Source organism: Microtus pennsylvanicus, chromosome 13 (genome assembly GCF_037038515.1).
Source record: "Microtus pennsylvanicus isolate mMicPen1 chromosome 13, mMicPen1.hap1, whole genome shotgun sequence".
Lineage (NCBI taxonomy): Eukaryota > Metazoa > Chordata > Mammalia > Rodentia > Cricetidae > Microtus > Microtus pennsylvanicus.
In genome coordinates this window covers 2,201,749-2,220,786 of record NC_134591.1, presented here as the reverse complement: position 1 = coordinate 2,220,786, position 19,038 = coordinate 2,201,749, and the positions used below count along the sequence as shown (strand labels likewise).

Below are 19,038 nucleotides of genomic sequence, written 5' to 3'. Positions count from 1 at the left end.
TTCATTTATATGAGAGCTCACGACATCTACATGGACAGTCAGGCTCCAATTTCTCCAGACTCTTGCCGACACTTGTTCATACAGTCTCTCCCTCCCGCCCGCCATGTCTCCCTCTTACGTGGGTTTGAACTGCATCTCCCCAGACTGGTGCCACTGAGCAGTGTGTCAACATGTCACATGCTTGTTGCCAACTCTGTCTCTTCTGTTGGGATGTCTCCACTTGAATCCCTTCCCAGTTGGCAGCGGAGTTATTTTGTTGTTGCTGCTGACTTTTGATCACCTTTTGTGGTTTGATTTTTATGGGATTTCCTCCTCCCCCTCATCCGTTTTCAGACAGGGTTTCATGTAGCCCAGGCTGGTCTTCCCGATCCTCCGCATGCACCCAAGTGCTGGGGTTACATTCGTGCCACCAGACTCGGCTACGGTCCTGTGGCCGCCGCGTCATCTACAGCTTGAATACTGACTGCGTATCAAGAATGATTTGCAGATCTCTCCTGCCCTCCCACAGCTTGCTGTTTCTCTATAAATTCCTAATGCAAAGATGTCTAAGCAGATGCAAAAAAGAGAAAAAACAAAATTTAAGACTAAAAAATATGAATATTTTTTAAAGTTAAACATTTTATTTAGTCACCACCAGTGCTAAGTAACAAAAAGTGTTCTAAAAAATAATAACTAGAACATAAATAACAAAACTATAGCTCTAAATCCAAAGAGCTGGGGGGGGAGGGGCATCACTGTGACACGCACCTAGAATCCAGGCACTCAGGGAACTACGGTGGGAGGATTCTGAGTGTGAAGCTGGCGCAGCTACTTATGGAAACCCTAGCTCACAAAGCAAAATCAGCAACAACAAATCTGAAGGGAGGACTGGCAATGCCAAGCCTGAAGGCCTGAGTTGAATCCCCTGGATCCGAGTGGGGGAAGGAGAGAACTGATTCCCACAAGCTGTCCTGACACTACACACACACCATAGCAATGCACCCCTCTCCTGCACACATGGGCCCATAAATATAAAAATCTTAAAAAAAAAACATTTAATGATTGGCAATACAGTCGAGTGATGTGTCAGATAAACACCAGGAACAAGAAGCCCCTGGTGGGGGAGGAGGAGACACGGTGAAGCCAAGTCTGTCTTCACACACATGATCGTCTATAGCTAGCCTAGCACCAGCTTCTCAGAGCAGGGGTCAGGAGATCAACAAAGAAGCAGCGACATGTATGAAGACTTATCTCACTGTGCAAATATAACAATGAAAATGAGAGGCCGCCAAAATCCAGAAAGACATGGAATTGGGGTGCATCTGATGGTGGAGGTACAGCCCAGTTAAAAATGTTTGCATTCACAGATGATAGCAATCACAAGCCAGCCATAGAACAGCATGCAAAATATAATCCCATTTGTGCAAAACTGTAATCACAAATACTTAAATATGTAGAGATGACTTGAGTAACGTTCATCAAAATGTGAACAGTGGTTATCTCAGAATTCAGGTGATTTTTTTTTAAGACTAATCTTCCTACTTTTCAGGACTGCGTGAATGTTTTTGTAATGAATGTGTTATTTTTATAGTTAGAAAAAATAAACCTATTTTCACTTAGGAAAAATCTAAAAAAGCCAGGAATGAGGAAAGAACTCTGGAAAGACATTTCACACTTAGAGAGCAAACTGGAGCCTGCCTCATCCATGGAGGGAGCTGGAGACAGTGTGATCAGGAAGTCCCAGGTTTGAATCTGGCCCTGACGCAAATTGGTTTGAGCTTGGGCAGGTCAACTAGCCATTGCATTCACTGGCTCGTCGGTATGAAAATAAATATGGTACTATGTTGCAAAAACACTTTGAGGATAAAAGGCTAATATTGAGGAAGTTCTCAATTAATCCTGTCTCTTTGCCCTTTGAGCTCATTGTTGAATGTTCCTGTAGTCGCACCTGGCTCATATCAGGTGTTCAAGATGTGTTGAACAGGATGGATAAATGGATGTGGATGGGTGGGTGGGTGGATGGATGACCAGATGAGTGGATGGATGGATGGATGGATGGATGGATGGATGGATGACCAGATAAGCGGATGGATGGATGACCAGATAAGCGGATGGATGGATGGATGGATGGATGGATGGATGGATGGATGGATGGATGATGGATGGATGAATGGATGACCAGATGAATGGATAGATGGATGGATGAATAGATGGATGGATGGATGATGGATGGATGAATGGATGACCAGATGAGTGGATGGATGGATGGATGGATGGATGATGGATGGATGACCAGATGAGTGGATAGATGGATGGATGAATAGGTGGATGGATGATGATGGATGGATGAATGGATGACCAGATGAGTGGATGGATGATGGATGGATGGATGGATGATGGATGGATGAATAGGTGGATGGATGACCAGACGAGTGGATGGCGAGACAGAACGACAGGTCTCTAAAGGATGCAAGAACTGGATGCATAGATGGGTGGTTCTGGAGATGGACTGAGACAGACAGACTGATTGGTGGGTAACTAGAACAGCTACCTACATTCTCCCAAGATAGCCACATCAATCTATCTCCCACCCTACAAACTGAATGACATGTTTGGGTTCCTCCTTAGTGTTAACAAGGGCACACCTCTGGAACCACCTCCATCAATGAAGTGTCATGGCAAAGTGTGCTACAGGAGTATGGGGTCATAAAAGATGCTAACTCACCCACCTACTCTCCCTCTTACACAGGGACAGGGTCCTTGTCCTTTCAGACCATCATCTATGAAGCCACATCAGTCATCTGAGTCTTCCAACTCCTGGCAACAATGTGCACAGAAGCCTTTAAGATGACTTCAGCCCCAGCCACCGTGTGATGAGACCACAGAGACACCCTGAGTCAGAACTCACTGGGACCATTCCCAATCACCAGCCCACAGAGACCAGGAGAGTGGCTGTTGCTGTGTTAAGTCACTAAGTTTAAGGGCGCCATCATACCCAGTACAGGCTGGGAGGTGAGTGCGCGCACAAGAGGCAGCACAGACGCAGCTGTGGCTCTGCAGCCGGAGCCCTGCAAGTGGCAGCACCTCCATCAGGTATCCCGCCTTTCAGAACTGTTTGTTCTACAGTCTCCTGCCTCCCTCATCTCAATAGTTGTATGTCCAAACTTCAGGCTTTCTCTTCTAAAAAGAAACCTTACTTCTCTAATTGCCTTCCTTTCCCTGAACAACTGAGCAGCACATACCTTCTGAGAACATCCAGTCAAAGCTCTCATTGTACAGCATACGAAGGGCAACGATTCCCCCAGACTGGAGACCTAAAACCCGTGGCTATTTCTCTTCCCACTGCCTGTGGGCTCCTGGCATCCCTCGGGTGGAGTCTTGACTCCACTTCTCACTGTCTGGTGCTGTCCCATGAGGAGCATGAGCGACACTGCCAAGCCTGGCTGGGACGCAGCAGAGCTCTTGGCTGTAAGTGTACCTTACATCTGTCTGGGTAGAAATTTGCATTCTGCAACCAGGAGGCCCCGGTTCCAAGTATGTCAAATGTAATTAATTAGGGTAAACCTGCGACTGTTTTCAAACGCCGTATTAGAGGCTTTGTGTGCACACAGAACACACCCGCTGGCCCGCAGAGGCTCGTGAGGGTCTGGGGAATAAAAGCCAGGGAATCCTGAGCCTGAACAGAATGGGGAGCCCAGCTTCCCCACACCACAGCCAAGGCAAAGGGCAGAGCTCAAGTCCAGCCCGGCCGACAGCTCCACACACTGTGTGCACCACTGCACTTTCCCTGGCTGTATAACAGAACAAGAGCTCACAGCTCAGACGGCCTGGATTCTGCGTCCACCAGAGCTTGAATCCAACTGAACTGCCACTGAAGCCACCTGTGTGACCTTGGTACCTCCCTTCATCTCCAACCGCAACAGACTCACATTGAAAATCCTAAGTAAATAGGGGCTGGAGCAGGGGGTGGCTAAATGGGTAAAAGTCCTGCTGGACAAGCATGAAGACCCAAGTTCAAATCCTCATCACCCAGGGAAAAGACAGGTACAGGGCATGCACCTGAAGCCCCAATACCGGGGTTTCGGGATGGTGACAGGCAGACCCCAGGGAGTCTACACACATATCCACACAGACACGCACGCACACATACATGTGAGTGTGTGTCCCTCAAGAAACACATGGATGACTGCACGAAATGAGATGACAGATGTTAACTGCTTAGCCCAGTGCCGGACGTATAACACACTCAGCCAATGTGCAGTGGCAAAAATAATTCAAGGGAAAAAAATCCATTTTGCAAAAGTAAAGTAAGATAAATATGAATGCAGCCCTGCAAACTTTTGACAGAGATCCCAATTAGAAACAAAACCACCACTCAATTTCCAACACTTGGCTTCAACTTTCATAACACTCAGAGCCAGAATCCAGCGTGGAAAGTTAGCTACTGCGCTTCTGGCTCTCGTTCCCCGCCAGGACTCAGGACCAGCCTGCTTTGCCCACTGAAGCACCATTTACTCTCCGTCTCCTAGAAGCCCTGCTTTCCCAGCAGTGATGGAACAAACCAGACTCAATGAAAGAATGGCTTCCAGTTCCAACCCCTAGGTGTCAAAGCCCAGAGCACCCCAGTATAGCTGGGTCTCCGTGCCCACTTGGAACATGCCCACACAAAGACCCCAGTTCCAGCTCAAAGACTATGTTTTGCCATAACTGACAGAGAGAGAAACTAGAAAACAGTGAAGATGAGGGTAGGGAACAGGTATCTTCTAGACTGGTTTCTGCTGTCCTATAGTTTTTACTTTCTTCAAAATTCTTGGCAGATGTTTAGAAGCCTTGGTAAGCAGAATGAGACATTAACTCTTCCCTCTAAATTACCAATCTATTTCTTGCTGTGGTATAATACTCTTGTCCACTGTAAAGATTTGTCATTCATATTGGTTTAATAAAATAATGATTGGACAGATTCAACGCAATGCCCATCAAAATCCCAGCAAAATTCTTCAAAGACCTCAAAAGAATGGTACTAAACTTCATATGGAAAAGCCAAAAATCCAGGATAGCCAAAACAATCCTGTACAATAAAAAAAACTTCTGGAGGCACCACAACCCCTGACTTCAAACTCTACTACAGAGCTACAGTACTGAAAACAGCCTGGTATTAGAATGAAAACAGACAGGAGGACCAATGGAACCGAACATAAGACCCAGATATCAATCCATACATCTTCGAACACCTGATTTTTGACAAAGAAGCAAAAAATATCAAATGGAAAAAAGAAAGCATATTTAACAAGTGGTGCTGGCATAACTGAATATCAACATGTAGAAGAATGAAAATAGACCCATACCTATCACCATGAACAAAACTCAAGTCCAAATGGATCAAAGACCTCATCATAAAGCCAGCCACACTGAACCTCATAGAAGAGAAAGTGGGAAGTGCACTTGAACGCATTGGCATAGGGAACCACCTCCAAAATATAACCCCAGCAGCACAGACACTGAGAGAAACATTAATAAATGGAACCACCTGAAACTGAAAAGCTTCTATAAAGTAAAGGACACGGTCAATAAGACAAAACAACAGCCTACAGAATGGGAAAAGATCTTCACTAACCCCACATCAGACAGAGGTCTGATCTCTACAATATACAAAGAACTCAAGAAATTGGACACCAAAAGAACAGATAATCCAATTTTAAAAAATGGAGTACAGACCTAAACAGAGAACTCTCAACAGAGGAATCTAAAATGGCTGAAAGACACTTAAAGAAATGTTCAACATCATTAGTCATCAGGGAAATGCAAATCAAAACAACTCTGATATTCCATCTTACACCTATAAGAATGGCCAAGATCAAAAACACTGATGACAACTTATGCTGGAGAGGTTGTGGGGTAATAAAGGAAACACCTCTGCATTGCTTGTGGGAATGCAAGCTGGTACAACCCCTTTGGATGTCAGTGTGGCGATTTCTCAGAAAATTCGGAAACAACCTTCCTCAAGACCCAGTAATACCACTTTTGGGTATATATCCAAAGGATGCTCAATCATGCCACAAGGACATGTGCTCACCTATGTTCATAGCAGCTTTGTTTATCATAGCCAGAACCTGGAAACAACCTAAATGCCCCTTGACTAAAGAATGAATAAGGAAAATGTGGCACATTTCCACAATGGAGTATACACAGCAGAAAAATACAACAACATCTTGAATTTCGCAGGAAAATGGATGGAGCTAGAAAACATTATTTTGAGTGAGGTAACCCAGACACAGAAAGACAATTATCACACGTATTCACTCATAGGTGGTTTTTAAACATAAAGCAAAGAAAGCAAGCCTACAAAGCACAATCCCAGAAAACCTAGACAACAATTAGGACACTAAGAGATCTAATCTACATGGGAAGTAGAAAGTAGAAAAAGACAAGAGCTCCTGAGTAAATTGGGAGCATGGGGATCTTGGGGGAGGGTTGAAGTGGGGAGGTAAGAGGCAGGAAGGGAGCAGAGAAAAATGTAGAGCTCAATAAATATCAATAAAAAATAATTTAAAAAAAAAACAAAAAATGATGATTGACCAGTACTCAGGCAGGAAGTATAGGGAGGGTGACCAGACTAGAAGGATTCTGGGAAGAGAAAAGGCAGAGACATAGTTGTCAGCCAGACACAGAGGAAGCAAGATAAGAATGCCTTACTGAGAAAAGGTACCAAGTCACATGGTAAGATAAGAATTATGGGTTGACTGAAGTTTTAAGAGCTAATTAGTAATAAGCCTGAGCTAACAGATCAAACAGTTTGTAATTAGTATAGGTGTGTTTCTTTGGGGGCTGAATGGCTGCAGGACCAGGTGGGACAGAAACTTCTGTCTATAATTTCTTGCTTTCTGTAAGCACAGCACTCTGCAAAGTTCCCAGGGCCTGATCTGTTTCCCACTCAGTTTTACCTCTACATCACCACCCACATCATCTTTAGTCTCCACCAGGACTGGAGTCCTGAACGCTGTCCGGCTCACTCAGAAAGCTGCTATGTGACAACCCTAGGTAAGGCTCGCTCCCACTCTCTCAGGTTTTACTTCTCAAGCACGGAGGGAGTGGAAATAGGTGACTTGGGTCAACACTAACCAGTAGAAATGTAATCTGAGCCACAGGGGTCATTTCAAGGACCCTAGCAGCTACATTACTTTTCCAAAAAAAAAAAAAAGAAAAGAAAAGAAAGAAAAAAAGTGAAGGCAGGGAGGGGTCTCACCCAGTAAAGTGTTTGCTGTACAAGGTCTTGAGTTTACCTCCCAGCACCCACAGAAAAAGTCAAGTGTGGGGGTATCAGCCTGTAATCCCAGCACTAGAAGATGGATCCAGAAGATCCTCAGGCTCACTGCCTAGCCAGCCTAGCCTGACTGGTGAGCTGCACATCGCGAAGAAGGATCTCCTCTCAAATCAGAGGATGGACAGGGCCTGCAGATACCTAGAGCTGATCTCTGCTCTTTATGTGCGTGTGTCTCCCTCCCTCCCCCTCACACACACACACACACAAGTACAGATATAAATAAGTAAACTGAAAGGAGAACGGAGAATTAACCTTAAGAGTATATCTTAATTAAACCAATGTAGAAAATTGTCTCAACCTGTCACCAATGTTACTCGCTTTAAGTGACATCAGTTGAACTTTTTCTCACAAGTCTTTAAAACTGATGTGGATCTACTAGCCACATGTCAGTTGGAGGTTTTTAGAATACACTAGATGGCAGGAGCTCAGACCATCATCGTGAGCTGTCCTGGTATAGACTCAGAAAGGAGGCAGATGCACAGCAAACTCCACCTAACACTAATGGCACCCAGGGAAGTTTCCCTCCCCGGGCCTCATTCCAAATCAGTTTCAGTTTTGTTTTGAATCATTTTCAGTCTCTGTTTTCCCAGCATCTACTGGAAGAAACCCCACATAAACACACTTAAAGTTTGATCGTTATTTCTCCCAAGTGATGAAATTCAAAGAAAAAAAATTCCCACTATCCAACTATGTCTTCATGTCTTCTCTCTGACCATTCCAAGAGTCCTGCTTACATCACGCTGGCTCACAGAACTCTGAGCTCAAAATAAAGCCAAACACAAATTCCTCACAAAATGTATCCAACAAAAAATCCCCGCCCTCACTCCTCTGGTTTTCTAGAAAAACACTGGGGCAGAAGGGGATTTGTACACCAGGGCTCAGAGCTGAAAGATGTGTGGCCAGCTCCTCAGGCGAGAGCTGTCTCGGATAATAACATCCAGAACATGAAGCCAGAACAGTTTCTGACTTAGGACAGGATGAGCTGAAAGCCAGGGACTGGCCAAAGGCCACCCTTACCCACAGAGGACCTGCCAGGCTTCACTCCTCCCTGGCCTTGTCCAGGCCCAGGGCTGGTACCCATTCCCTTCACAGTGATGCTACTGTGTGTCCACAGCCCACAGGAGCCTGGCATCACCCGCCTCCACTGATCCTCTCTAGCTCATATGAGGCTCCATTCTGCTTTGTCAACCAAAATATTTATATCATTTTCTGTCAACTCAATACCATCTTCACCTCGTTCTCCCTCCCTCCCTGGTTAAGATCAGAACAGAGTCATCACCAGTGCATTCCTCCACACCCTTGCAGCGTCTGAGTACCTCGGACTCTCAGATGTTAAGAGGCACACCAAAGCCCACGCCTTTAATCACAGCAGACTCGGGAGACAGAGGCACGCGGACCCTTGTGAATTTGAGGCCAGCCTGGTCTACAGAGTGAGTTCCAGGATAGGCAGGGCTACACAGTGAAACCCTGTTTCAAAAAACTTTAAAAAAAATCATTTCAAGAATGTCATCTTAGTTCCTTCTTGTGAAGTATTCTTACCAGCCCATTTCCCAGATGTAGAAATTAAAACACAGAAGGTATAAGGCATCCTCTGTTTCGGTATATAAACAAGAATGTCACACCACATTCCAGATCTCCAGGGCCAGCCATTCCCCTGTGATCTGTACTGTATCAGTGAGGGAGGGACACCCTCTCCACCATAACCATGCCCCCCAGCACCCTCCCTTTGAAATCTGATCAGTCTCTTGGTCTGGGCTGAGAAGCAGGCCATCCAGCCCAGCTCTGATGACAGCCCCAAGGGTGTCTAATTATAACAAGGAAAGGAGGAGTCAGGATTCTCTGGCTATTTCTCAAGACCAAATTAGCTTTAATTCCCTTTAACACAGGGTATGTGCAGATTGCAGGAAAAGCGCTCATTGTGGAGTGAAAAAATCTGAGATTTTGAATCTTGCTGAGTTTAGGGACAAGTCACTCCACCTTCCTTCCCCAGCCTCCATTCCTCTGTATATCGGGGGCGGGATAAACATGATTAGGTCAGGAAAGACAAACTGGCTCATGTCTCATGCTAAACTCAAGTGACTGAGAAGCACACTGAATCGAGTCAAGGGACAGAAGAAGGCCATGATTGATTAGTAATGTCTGCCACAGACATGCAAGGGAAGCAGCAGAATGTGTGTTGCCTTTTTACTGTGCCTGAATTAGGAAGCAGAAAGCAGCACCGTGGTGATAAAGCTTCTTGTCTATTACAAAGGTTTTCCTCACATCTCACAACCATAAGCATCGCCATCATCAATACTGTCATCCCCACATTTCAGATAAGGAAATAAAAGAGCTCTGGTTAAGATCCCCAAATGATCGAGTGGTGCAGCAGAGCAGGGACTAAGCCTTGCCCCTTCAGCTCTGTCTATCCAATCAGTCCTTAAAAACGTCACACTGGTGTTCTGCAACGGGGAGGACAGCTCATCTCTAGCCACAGAGAAGGAAACACCATAGGTTGTTGGCACCGTTTAGAGAAGGTCATAGCAAAAAGACGGCAACCTGCCCAAAGACATAGCAAGAAGGGATCTGAGGTCAGAATTCCAGAGACTGTTTCTAGGAAAACACGGATTTCAAGCCCAGACAAAGCAAGGGACTACAGTGGAGTTTGGGTCACAGCATACCCTACCAGGAGCTAGACAACTCATTTGTAAGAAGCACTTGGATGCACCTCCTTAACTCAGAAACAGGAAGATGCGCGCACTGAGGAGATGGCTCAGTGGGTCAAGTGCTTGGTGCACACAAACAAGGGCCTGAGCTCACATGCCCAGAACCCACATACAACTCCACACATTGGAGTATATGCCTGGAATGCCACTTGCTTCTCAAGAAACAAGGCGGAAAAGCAACATGGGCCTACATACGCACACGCACACACATTCACACACATGGAATACGGAAGTGGAAGTGAACTTGAAGACACGTGGTCAACCTCAAACTGAGACTCCCATCCCCTTGCTGAACTGGGGCACAAACTGTGAAAATGATAAAGTTTCATATAAAACAGAAAGAAATTAAGCAAACAAACAATAATCTCAGTTTTCCCTCATTAATTTTAGTTGAAGTTTGGCATCTGCAACACAGAACTGAACCCAAGATGAGGCTGGCTGAGTATCAAATCACACAGCCAGTTGGAGTCTGAGGGCCCTTGTGTCCAATGTTCGGCAAACAGCCCCCTGGCAAGTAGCTGGGACTCTCTTCTCAAGCAAACACACGCACGGCTGGCGAATCACTTCCAGGAGGTGCTGGCTATTTCCCACTCACCGTCTTCCCATCTCCACCAGGTAGAAAGTGACTCCCGCTGGCTTCCAACCCAGACTAAAGAGATACTGGATCCTGGGGCTGGGTTGGTAAGGTGTTTGCTAAGTACCCATGAAGACCTGAGTTCAACCCCCAGAACACAAGTTGTTTTCAAGAAAAAACAGCCAAATGTAATGGTACATGCCTGTAACCCAGGAAAGATCCATGCCAGCCAAGTTAGCCAAATGCAAGAGTTCCTCATTTAGTGAGAGACCCTATCTCCAAAAAAGTCAATAAATACAGTAAGAACAACTAAGAATAGCGATGTCAACCTGGAGAAGTACGACAGGACTGGGGAGCTGCCCTAGGGGGTAGAAAGCTCCCTGTGCAAGCACGAAGTCCCAAGTTCAGTCAGAAATCCACGTCAAAGCTAGGAACAGCAGCTTACACTTGGAACCTCCGGGGGAGGGGGCATTAGAGGCAGGAGAATCCTGGGCTCAGGCTGAACTGTGAGCTCCAGGTTCAAGGACAAACGCTAACTCAAAAAAAGAAGGCAGAGAGTTCTGGGAAAAGAGACCTGACGCAGACCTCTGGCCTCTACGTACACACAGGGCACACATCTGTACACATACAAACACACACATACACACATACACACAAATGGGGGGAGCAGTAATGTGGTCAAAAGTATTTTTAAAATCTCCAAGGCACGTAAAGTCAAAGTAAGCTCACTCCCTACCCTGCTGAGGGTTCTGTTTGACTGTTTCGATTCAGAGCCAATCGTAAGAGGACACTGCTCCCTACAAAGACACCAGTTTGGACCAAATAGCCAAAACCAAATTGGTCATCCACTCCTCACTGGACTCAATTCCAGCTGAGCTACTTCCAAAAGCCAAATTAAGTCATCAAATATTTACTGAGCTTCTGCTCTGTGCCAGACCCCAAGATGAATAAGCCATGATCTCTAGCCTTAAGGAAGTCTCCAGCTGGCTGGAAAAACAGATGTGTAAATGGCCAGCTCAGGCTCCAATCCACAGAGTTGAGGGAGCACGAGGAGAGAAACTTAACTCCAGCTGCCGAAGAGGATCCTTCCCAAGGGTCTCAGCTGCTCTGGCACAGAGAGGAAGGCAGAAACTCCAGACACCTCTTTAAAGACTAGGCCACTGGCTTTGAAAGGACCAGACCAGGAAACACTCACTTTCCCTGAACAAGAGTACAGAGAACACTGATAAAAAAGCCTCACCTAAAAAGGTGTGTGTGTGTGTGTGTGTGTGTGTGTGTGTGTGTGTGTGTGAGAGAGAGAGAGAGAGAGAGAGAGAGAGAGAGAGAGAGAGAGAGAGAGAGAGAGAGAGAGAGAATACTACTCACCTATGACCTGGTTTAAGCAGTGTCAGTGAGACCCAGTCTGCCCAAATGGAGACCCACTTGTCCCTTGATCAAGTGTCACTGGCTGCCCTCTAAGGAGCCCACATGGCCTGGTGTTCTCCCTCAGCTGCTCCATCTCATCAGGAAGTCCCCTTCAAGGTCATAGTAACTATCCACCCCCTTCTCCACACACAGAAGCTGTAGCCCCAAAACAAAAAATGACTCCACAGAGAGGCTGGATATCAGACTCTGGTCCTAGCTTCCCATGTTTTCATCAGAAGCTTTCTGAACATCTGAGGTAGCACCTGACTTGAAGTAACTTCCTGATGGCCTTTTCACTTAAGAAATGAATTTCTTTGACACCCCCTTAGTTCCTCCCTCTCCTCACACCCCTCCCCTTCATATCTCTTTCAGACAACATTTTATTTAAATCCCAACTCCAATGACTGTCCTCTTCATGCAGGGCTCAGCTTCAAAATACACACACACACACACACACACACACACACACTCCACACACATGTACACGGGCAGACACACCTGCACACATGCCTGTCACATCCTACTACATTCCCAGCTACTGTCATTTTCAGCTGGGAGCACAGAGGTGTGGACCACTCTGACACAGGCGAGCTGCATGATGGACTTGCCGCAAGAAGCTGAAATGCTCAAATTGGGAGGAAGTCCCAGCAAGGAAGCCACGGGAGTTGAAGGCTATTGCTAGCCCTCTGAGGCTAACCTTAACAACACCCAGACAGAATGTGGGTCTGGCTGGCCCTGTGCTGTCCACCATGGTCACTGGCCACACATCAGTACTTAACGCAGGAAGCAAGGCTGCCAGTCAGAGCTGGGAGTCACCACTGAGGGGGTGCTCACAGATTTCCAATATCATGCTCCCTCCCACAATCACTGCTGCCACATTAATTACTTTCTATATTGATGGTGGCTCAAAATGGTGGCGCTGTTCAAATTCAGGGTTAAAAACACATTTTACTAAATCAATGTCACCTGTTTCTTTGTAGTATTTAATAGATTGCTAAAGAATGCGAAACGACATATGTGGCTTCAACTTGTGGTCTGAACTCTATTTGTGTTAGACCACACTACTCTGACTTTAAACTACATGTTTAAAGAACGAGATGATGAGGGCAGCAATTCAGGAAGTCGTTCACACACACACACACACACACACACACACACACACACACACACACACACCAAAAACCACAAACTTCCAGAGTGATTAAAGCATAAATATAGCCCCAATAGAGCTCTGGAAAACTTACAAGAAGTAGGAAATGAAAGCAACATGAGAGCCACTGAGCCAGCAGACAGCTCCACACCACCCCATCACCTCTCCAGCATGAGGACACAGCCCCTACCCAAATGTCCCTCCAAGGCCAGCAGGCTGGGATGTGCCTCCTGATGTCCACAGCCAAGAACTCACAGGTGGCTGAAAAGCCATTCAAACAGGAACAAAGCAGGTGGCCCAGGGCAGCTACTCTAAAGGGAGTCCATCTAGTTCAACACCTTCGGATGGGCTCTTCCTAGGACCCAGGGCAGAAATGTACTTCCTGTCACACGCAGACATCCTCTCGTGTGAGTCTGTTTCAGGAGACGCTGCCTGTACACTGCATGAAGTCGCTCAATGTTCTGTCCCAGTTCTTCCCTTCTCTAACGCGGACTGCTTTACCAAGGGACTCTACAACTCTCCCACAGATCTAGTCATTCAGAGCTATGCATGCCATTAGGCCACCGCACCTCTGTCTCCAGAATATGGGAGTCCAGATGTGGCCTCAGCAGCTTTCTCTACACTATGATCAAGCAGTTACAGCTAACTCCATAAGAGTCAGAATCAGGAGCCGGGCAATGGTAGCACACACCTTTAATCCCAGCACTCGGGAGGCAGAGGCAGGTGGATCTCTGTGAGTTCACGGCCAGCCTGGTCTACAAGAGTGAGTTCCAGGAGAGGCTCCAAAGCAAGACACCCCATCATGTAACTGGATTACTGTGCTCGCCTCACAAGCCCAGCTCTACAGGAAGAAGTGATTTGTCCAAGGCCACCATCAAGGCTTTGGGAGAGCTAGCCCTGAGTAACCTACAAAGCCACTTCCCGGAACCGCAAAGGAGACACAAACTGTCATGAAAGTCTACAGAGTGAAAGTACTGAGAATTCCCTACACCCATGAAAAGCCAGACTGTCTATACCCAGTCAAATGGACGAGAAAGTTCTCATCACCCACGAAGAAGAAGGATTCTGAGGTCAGTGGAGACAGCAGACCAAGGGCTGAGGCAAAGGTAGGGAAGAAACTGTGCCTGACCTTGGGACAGTTCACAACCGTTCCCAAATGGCACAAGCCACAGGCCGCGTGTCTTCTAGACTCAGCTGATCTTTTGTCGTTCTGCAAAAGCAAGCCTTGTGCACAGCTCAAAGTATAAGGAAGCTGTTCTTCCTAGTTTGGTCCAAGTCAAACTATAAATCTAGTCCTTGAAATTTCAAACCTTATTAGAAAAAAATCTCCTTAGGCAGAAAAGCAAAACATTAAGTAATAAGACTCTCCACTGTAAGAGGGAGTATAAATTATCTTTCACCAAAATAACCCAGGCCATCATCACAACACCACCCCACAAGTCAAACTTGCCAAATCTTTTGGCCAATATTATATGAGCATGATAAGCAGTCATGAACTAATAAAAATAGCTCCTATATACATTTGTGGCCACACATCATCTGAGAGAGTAGAAGCAGAGAGATGAGGCCCAGGTCAGCTCACACCTCAGTGACACCAAGAGAAACAAAAGAATGCTAACCCCGCCCCCACGAGGACCAGCTTGCCCCTCTTTTTTTTTTTTTTTTCTATTTCCTTCACAGGGAACATAATGAGAATGACCAGTTCTGTAGGGGAGGTCTACAGAGCAAATGCTTTGTAGTTCTGGCTGTAAACCATAACTATAGGACACAAAACAAAATGTTCATCAGAGGACTGCAGGAATCTGAGTGGCTTGGCCCACTGCAGGCTGCACAAAAGGATGAGCAGAAAGATTCTCATTCCTTTGCACTAGAGATAACCTGTTATCTTCAGCCCGGACTTTTCCTCCGATGCCCTTACCATCCAACTGTCCCGACTTCAGTCTCCCTCCAGCCCTGCTAAACTTGAGCTCATGACCTTACAAGGCTTCCAGAACTCCTGAGATTATATATTCCTTGACTATAAAGACACTGTCCTAAATAATTCAATGAAAAAATATGATTTTAACTATGCTACTTAATGGGGGCGAAAAAAAAACTCATTCCAAATATGTCAGAATGTGGCCAGTCAGCCTTGAAGGATTTTGTGACAAAAATAAAACATAAATTAAAATTAAAAAAATTAAAATGCAATGGCGGTGATGGGACTGTCAAAACTGTTCCACTGTTAAATCCATTTATTCCTGTCACAGAATTAGGAGCCCTTCGGAAGCCTGATCACCATAAGACAAGGTTGACCAGGCCTGGACTAGGGCTGCCAGGTCAACAAGACTCGCTGGCTATTGATCCTGGGTCCAGGGCGGTCCATCCCCGCCCCAGGTAACCCGCCCCAGCTCCCACTTCAGGTCCTACATGATCCCCCCAATTGCTACCAACATACGCCTTTTGGACTGAAAATTTTGAACTTCTATTTTTTTTTTCTCAAAAAACAAAATCTCAGCAATCCGATCAGGCTCTAATTTAATTTATCACAATTCCCTCCGCCTCAGAGCAGAGATCTTAGTTTTCAATCCAGTCAATATTTGTCATTTGAATTTTTTTCTTTTTTGTTTCACCTCCATTGATTCATCTTGAGGCCCAAATCTCCACATAAAATCCTGTTTGTAAAATGACTTCACATTCCAAAGGCAAGCATCTCTGGTTCGGCTTTTGTGTGTATTCTCATTAGTTTTTCTTTCAAAGAAAATAATAAATTTTGCTGCTAGAAATAGCTGAGTTGGTGTTTTAGCCTATTTCTTCAGTAAAGTGTGTTTCCCAGGGAAGATGGATACAAATCAGAATTTTCATCTCTTTGCCATTCTCTTTCATCTTTTTTTCTTGCTGGGTCAGTAAAATTTGTGGTGTTTTTTGTTACCCCCCAACACACACACACACACACACACACACACACATACACACACACTCTAAATGATCAAGGCTAATGAATTTCTTCTCCTTTGAAGGTAATAAAAAATATGAAAAATACAAAATATTAATAAACTATCCAAATCCACATCACAAAGAAACCTGAAGCCAATACAAATTTTAAAATAATAATAATATTCTAGTAGGGAAAATGAACACGATTAAGAAGGAGAAATTCTCTTTAACAAGGATTTGTTTAATCCTTATCTTCATCAATTGAGTCACTTGCGTGTCATAAAAAATGGGTTTCTGTGAATCCACTGTTAGTTTTTCATAATAATGTTAATTATGCATATCTTATTTTAATGGCGGCCTCTCCGATAAATCTGTGGGCTACTCAGTTCGTACAATATATAAATTGACATTTTTCCCCACTGAATATTGCTCAAGAAAAGGTCCCTGACATTTTCTAGATAAAAAAACAAAACAAGAAATGCTTAGACCTTGCAGCAAACAAAATCAGGAAACAGCTGTAATTATTCCATCAAAGCAAAACACACACACACACACACACACACACACACACACACACACTAACAAAAACCAGAAAAAAGGCAGGCAGGATTTCACTCTAACTTTTCCAGTTTCTGTTTTTCTTAGACTCTTAGGAGTTAAAAGCAGTAAAATGTAAATGAAAAAAAATCAAGCTACAATTCTTGGGTGTGTCCAAGGCCAACATTTTAGGATCATTTTCTCTTCTAAATGCTTCTTTCTTGGAAATGGAAAAACTTTGAAGACTGACAAAAGGTAAAATCAGTCATTTTTGTCGACGGAACAAAACAAGGCACAAATACAATGAAACACAATTTCTAATTGCTTCAAAAAGCCAATTCTCCCTGCTTTTCCCAAACTGAACTATCTCCCTCCTTTCCCCATTCCAGGTAGTTTTTTTCCCCCCTCAAACTAAAATGACTTGGGTTCCTAAACTGTCTTTGCTTTTAGGGAGTATTTCTGCTTTCTCCACTTCAAGAATTGAATTCATTCAAATTCCAGCTTAATTTTCATTTACATATTATCTGGATTTGGCTTCAGAAATAAAAATTTTCTCCATGTTCCTTCAATGATCAAAGTGAAAATTTTCATTGCAAAAGAGAGAGAGAAAAAGAATCTTTTCCCCCCTCTACTGCCTTGTAGAGGAAACTTTGAAAAAAATAAGAAATAAAAAATATTTCTTTTCAATTTTAATTTCTTTTTTTATTATTTACAAAATAGTATCCTCTAGGTGGCGTCGTTTTAATGGGAAAAAAACTACCGTTTGAAGAAAAATTAGAAAAAAAAAATTGAGAGAAGGAAATATGGCCTTTAAAAAAAAAGATTGTTGCAAAGATGGGGGCCTGGAAGGAAAGCTCTCCTGTGGTGGAAGCGGGGAGTCGCCAGGGACCCTGAGAGCAGAGCGGGTCAGGGGAAAATTGCAAATTTCGGGGGAGGGGGAGAGCTGGAAGAAGGTTGCATTTTCGCAAAATCTGAATTGTCCAAACTGCAATGGCTGCTCCGTGCTCTCGCCGCTTTGTTTCTGGGCTCCGGTCCGAGCAGGGGGCTACGGGGGGCGCCCGGTGCTGGGTCCCCGTCAGCCCCGGCCGCCGCCCCCGCGCCGCCCGCGCCCCGCAGCGCCCCAGGGGGGCCGCTCCCGCACCCCGGCCGCCCGGCCCCGCTCCCGAGCCCCCAGCCGGCGCCCGCGCTCGACAAGCTGCGGGGCTGCCGCGGCCCCCGCCCCGGCCCCGGTCCCGCGTTACCTGCGGAGCCGCCGCGCCGCCCGGCTGGCTCATCTGTCCGTGCGGGAGGAGGCGGCCCCGGCGCGTCCTGCTCCTCCCGGGCCGGGCTGCGCCGCGCGCACAATGCCGCTGCCACCACTGCCGCCGCCGCCTCCGCCGCCGCCGCTCCCTCCTCCGCCCGCCCCGCGCGGGCCGGGGGGCGGGGGCCGGGGGCGCCGTGGGGGGGGGGACAGCCGCGGGGACCGCAGATCGCCCCGCCGGCCCGCGCCCGCCGCGCCGCGCCCCGCACCGCCCCCGCTGGCCTCCGAGCAGCCGCCGGCCCCCAGCCTCTCCTCGGCCTCCGCCGCCGGCCTCCGCGCCGCCCCGCGCCGCACACAAAGCCGCCGGGCCCCCGCGCCGCCGCTGGCCCCCCAAACTTTCCCGCGCCAGCCCCGTGCGCGGGGCATCTGCTCGCGTGGGGCGGGGGTGGGGGCACCGAAAAGTTTTGGGGAGCGGCCTCTGTTGGGACAGAAGGGGTTAATGGGAACGCCTCTCCCCTCCCCAGAACCCCCACTCCCCAAAATCAGATTGAATTTTAAAATAAAAGTTTCGAAGAGCGCAATTGGGAGGCTTCCTGGGAATATTCGGATAGCCCAGGCTTTCCTTACCCCCTCCCCATAAATTTGAGAACTGAGGGCCAGGGGGTCTCTCCCTTCCCCCAGCAAGTCTGATTTTTAATTTACTATTTGGGGAGCCTCTCTTCTGTGTAATGGCAGTGAAGGACTCTTTTACCCTCCTCTGCCAAAAAACTTAAAATCATTAAAAAAAAAAAAGCTCAGAAACTGGCCCTATGGTAAAAAGAGAGGTTGAAGGTTGAACAAGGGTCAGCCCCTCCTCCAATTTAAAAAAAGAAAATTTTGAATAAAGGCCCTTCCTTACTTTAACTGAAAGGTGAAGTGGTTGGTTTTTTGAAAAATCCTAAAATACAAAAATACAAACTTTTTCTTTCTTTAGGAGTTTCCTCCTTATGACTTAGGAAGATTTAAGAGAGTTGTTGTGTTTTGTTTTTGTCCTCCCACTCCCCAAAATAGATTTTAAAATAATAAAACAGAAAGGCCTGGCCTATGTAGAGAAAGCCCTAGATTCTTTCCCACAACTGGGTGAGTGCTAGAATTAAAAGTTGAAGAATCGCCATTTATCAGATGAGAAAGGAACCAACACATTCCTTACCCCCTTCCCTTGAGAAAACAATA

At 46.1% G+C, this 19,038-nt stretch overlaps 1 protein-coding gene across 3 annotated transcripts in view; it reads right to left on the bottom strand.

The window, feature by feature from the left end:
• Positions 1–17,959, bottom strand: part of Znf618 (zinc finger protein 618) — a 182,201-nt gene extending 164,242 nt beyond the window's left edge. The window contains exon 1 of one of the 3 annotated variants that reach the window (XM_075945576.1): positions 17,828–17,959. In XM_075945576.1, the coding sequence (XP_075801691.1) occupies positions 17,828–17,860 (33 nt within the window). In that variant the 5' untranslated portion in view covers positions 17,861–17,959. The remainder of the gene's footprint in view (positions 1–17,827) is intronic. The other 2 variants (XM_075945574.1, XM_075945575.1) reach the window with 2 other exon arrangements.
• Between the last annotated feature and the right edge of the window lie 1,079 nt (positions 17,960–19,038).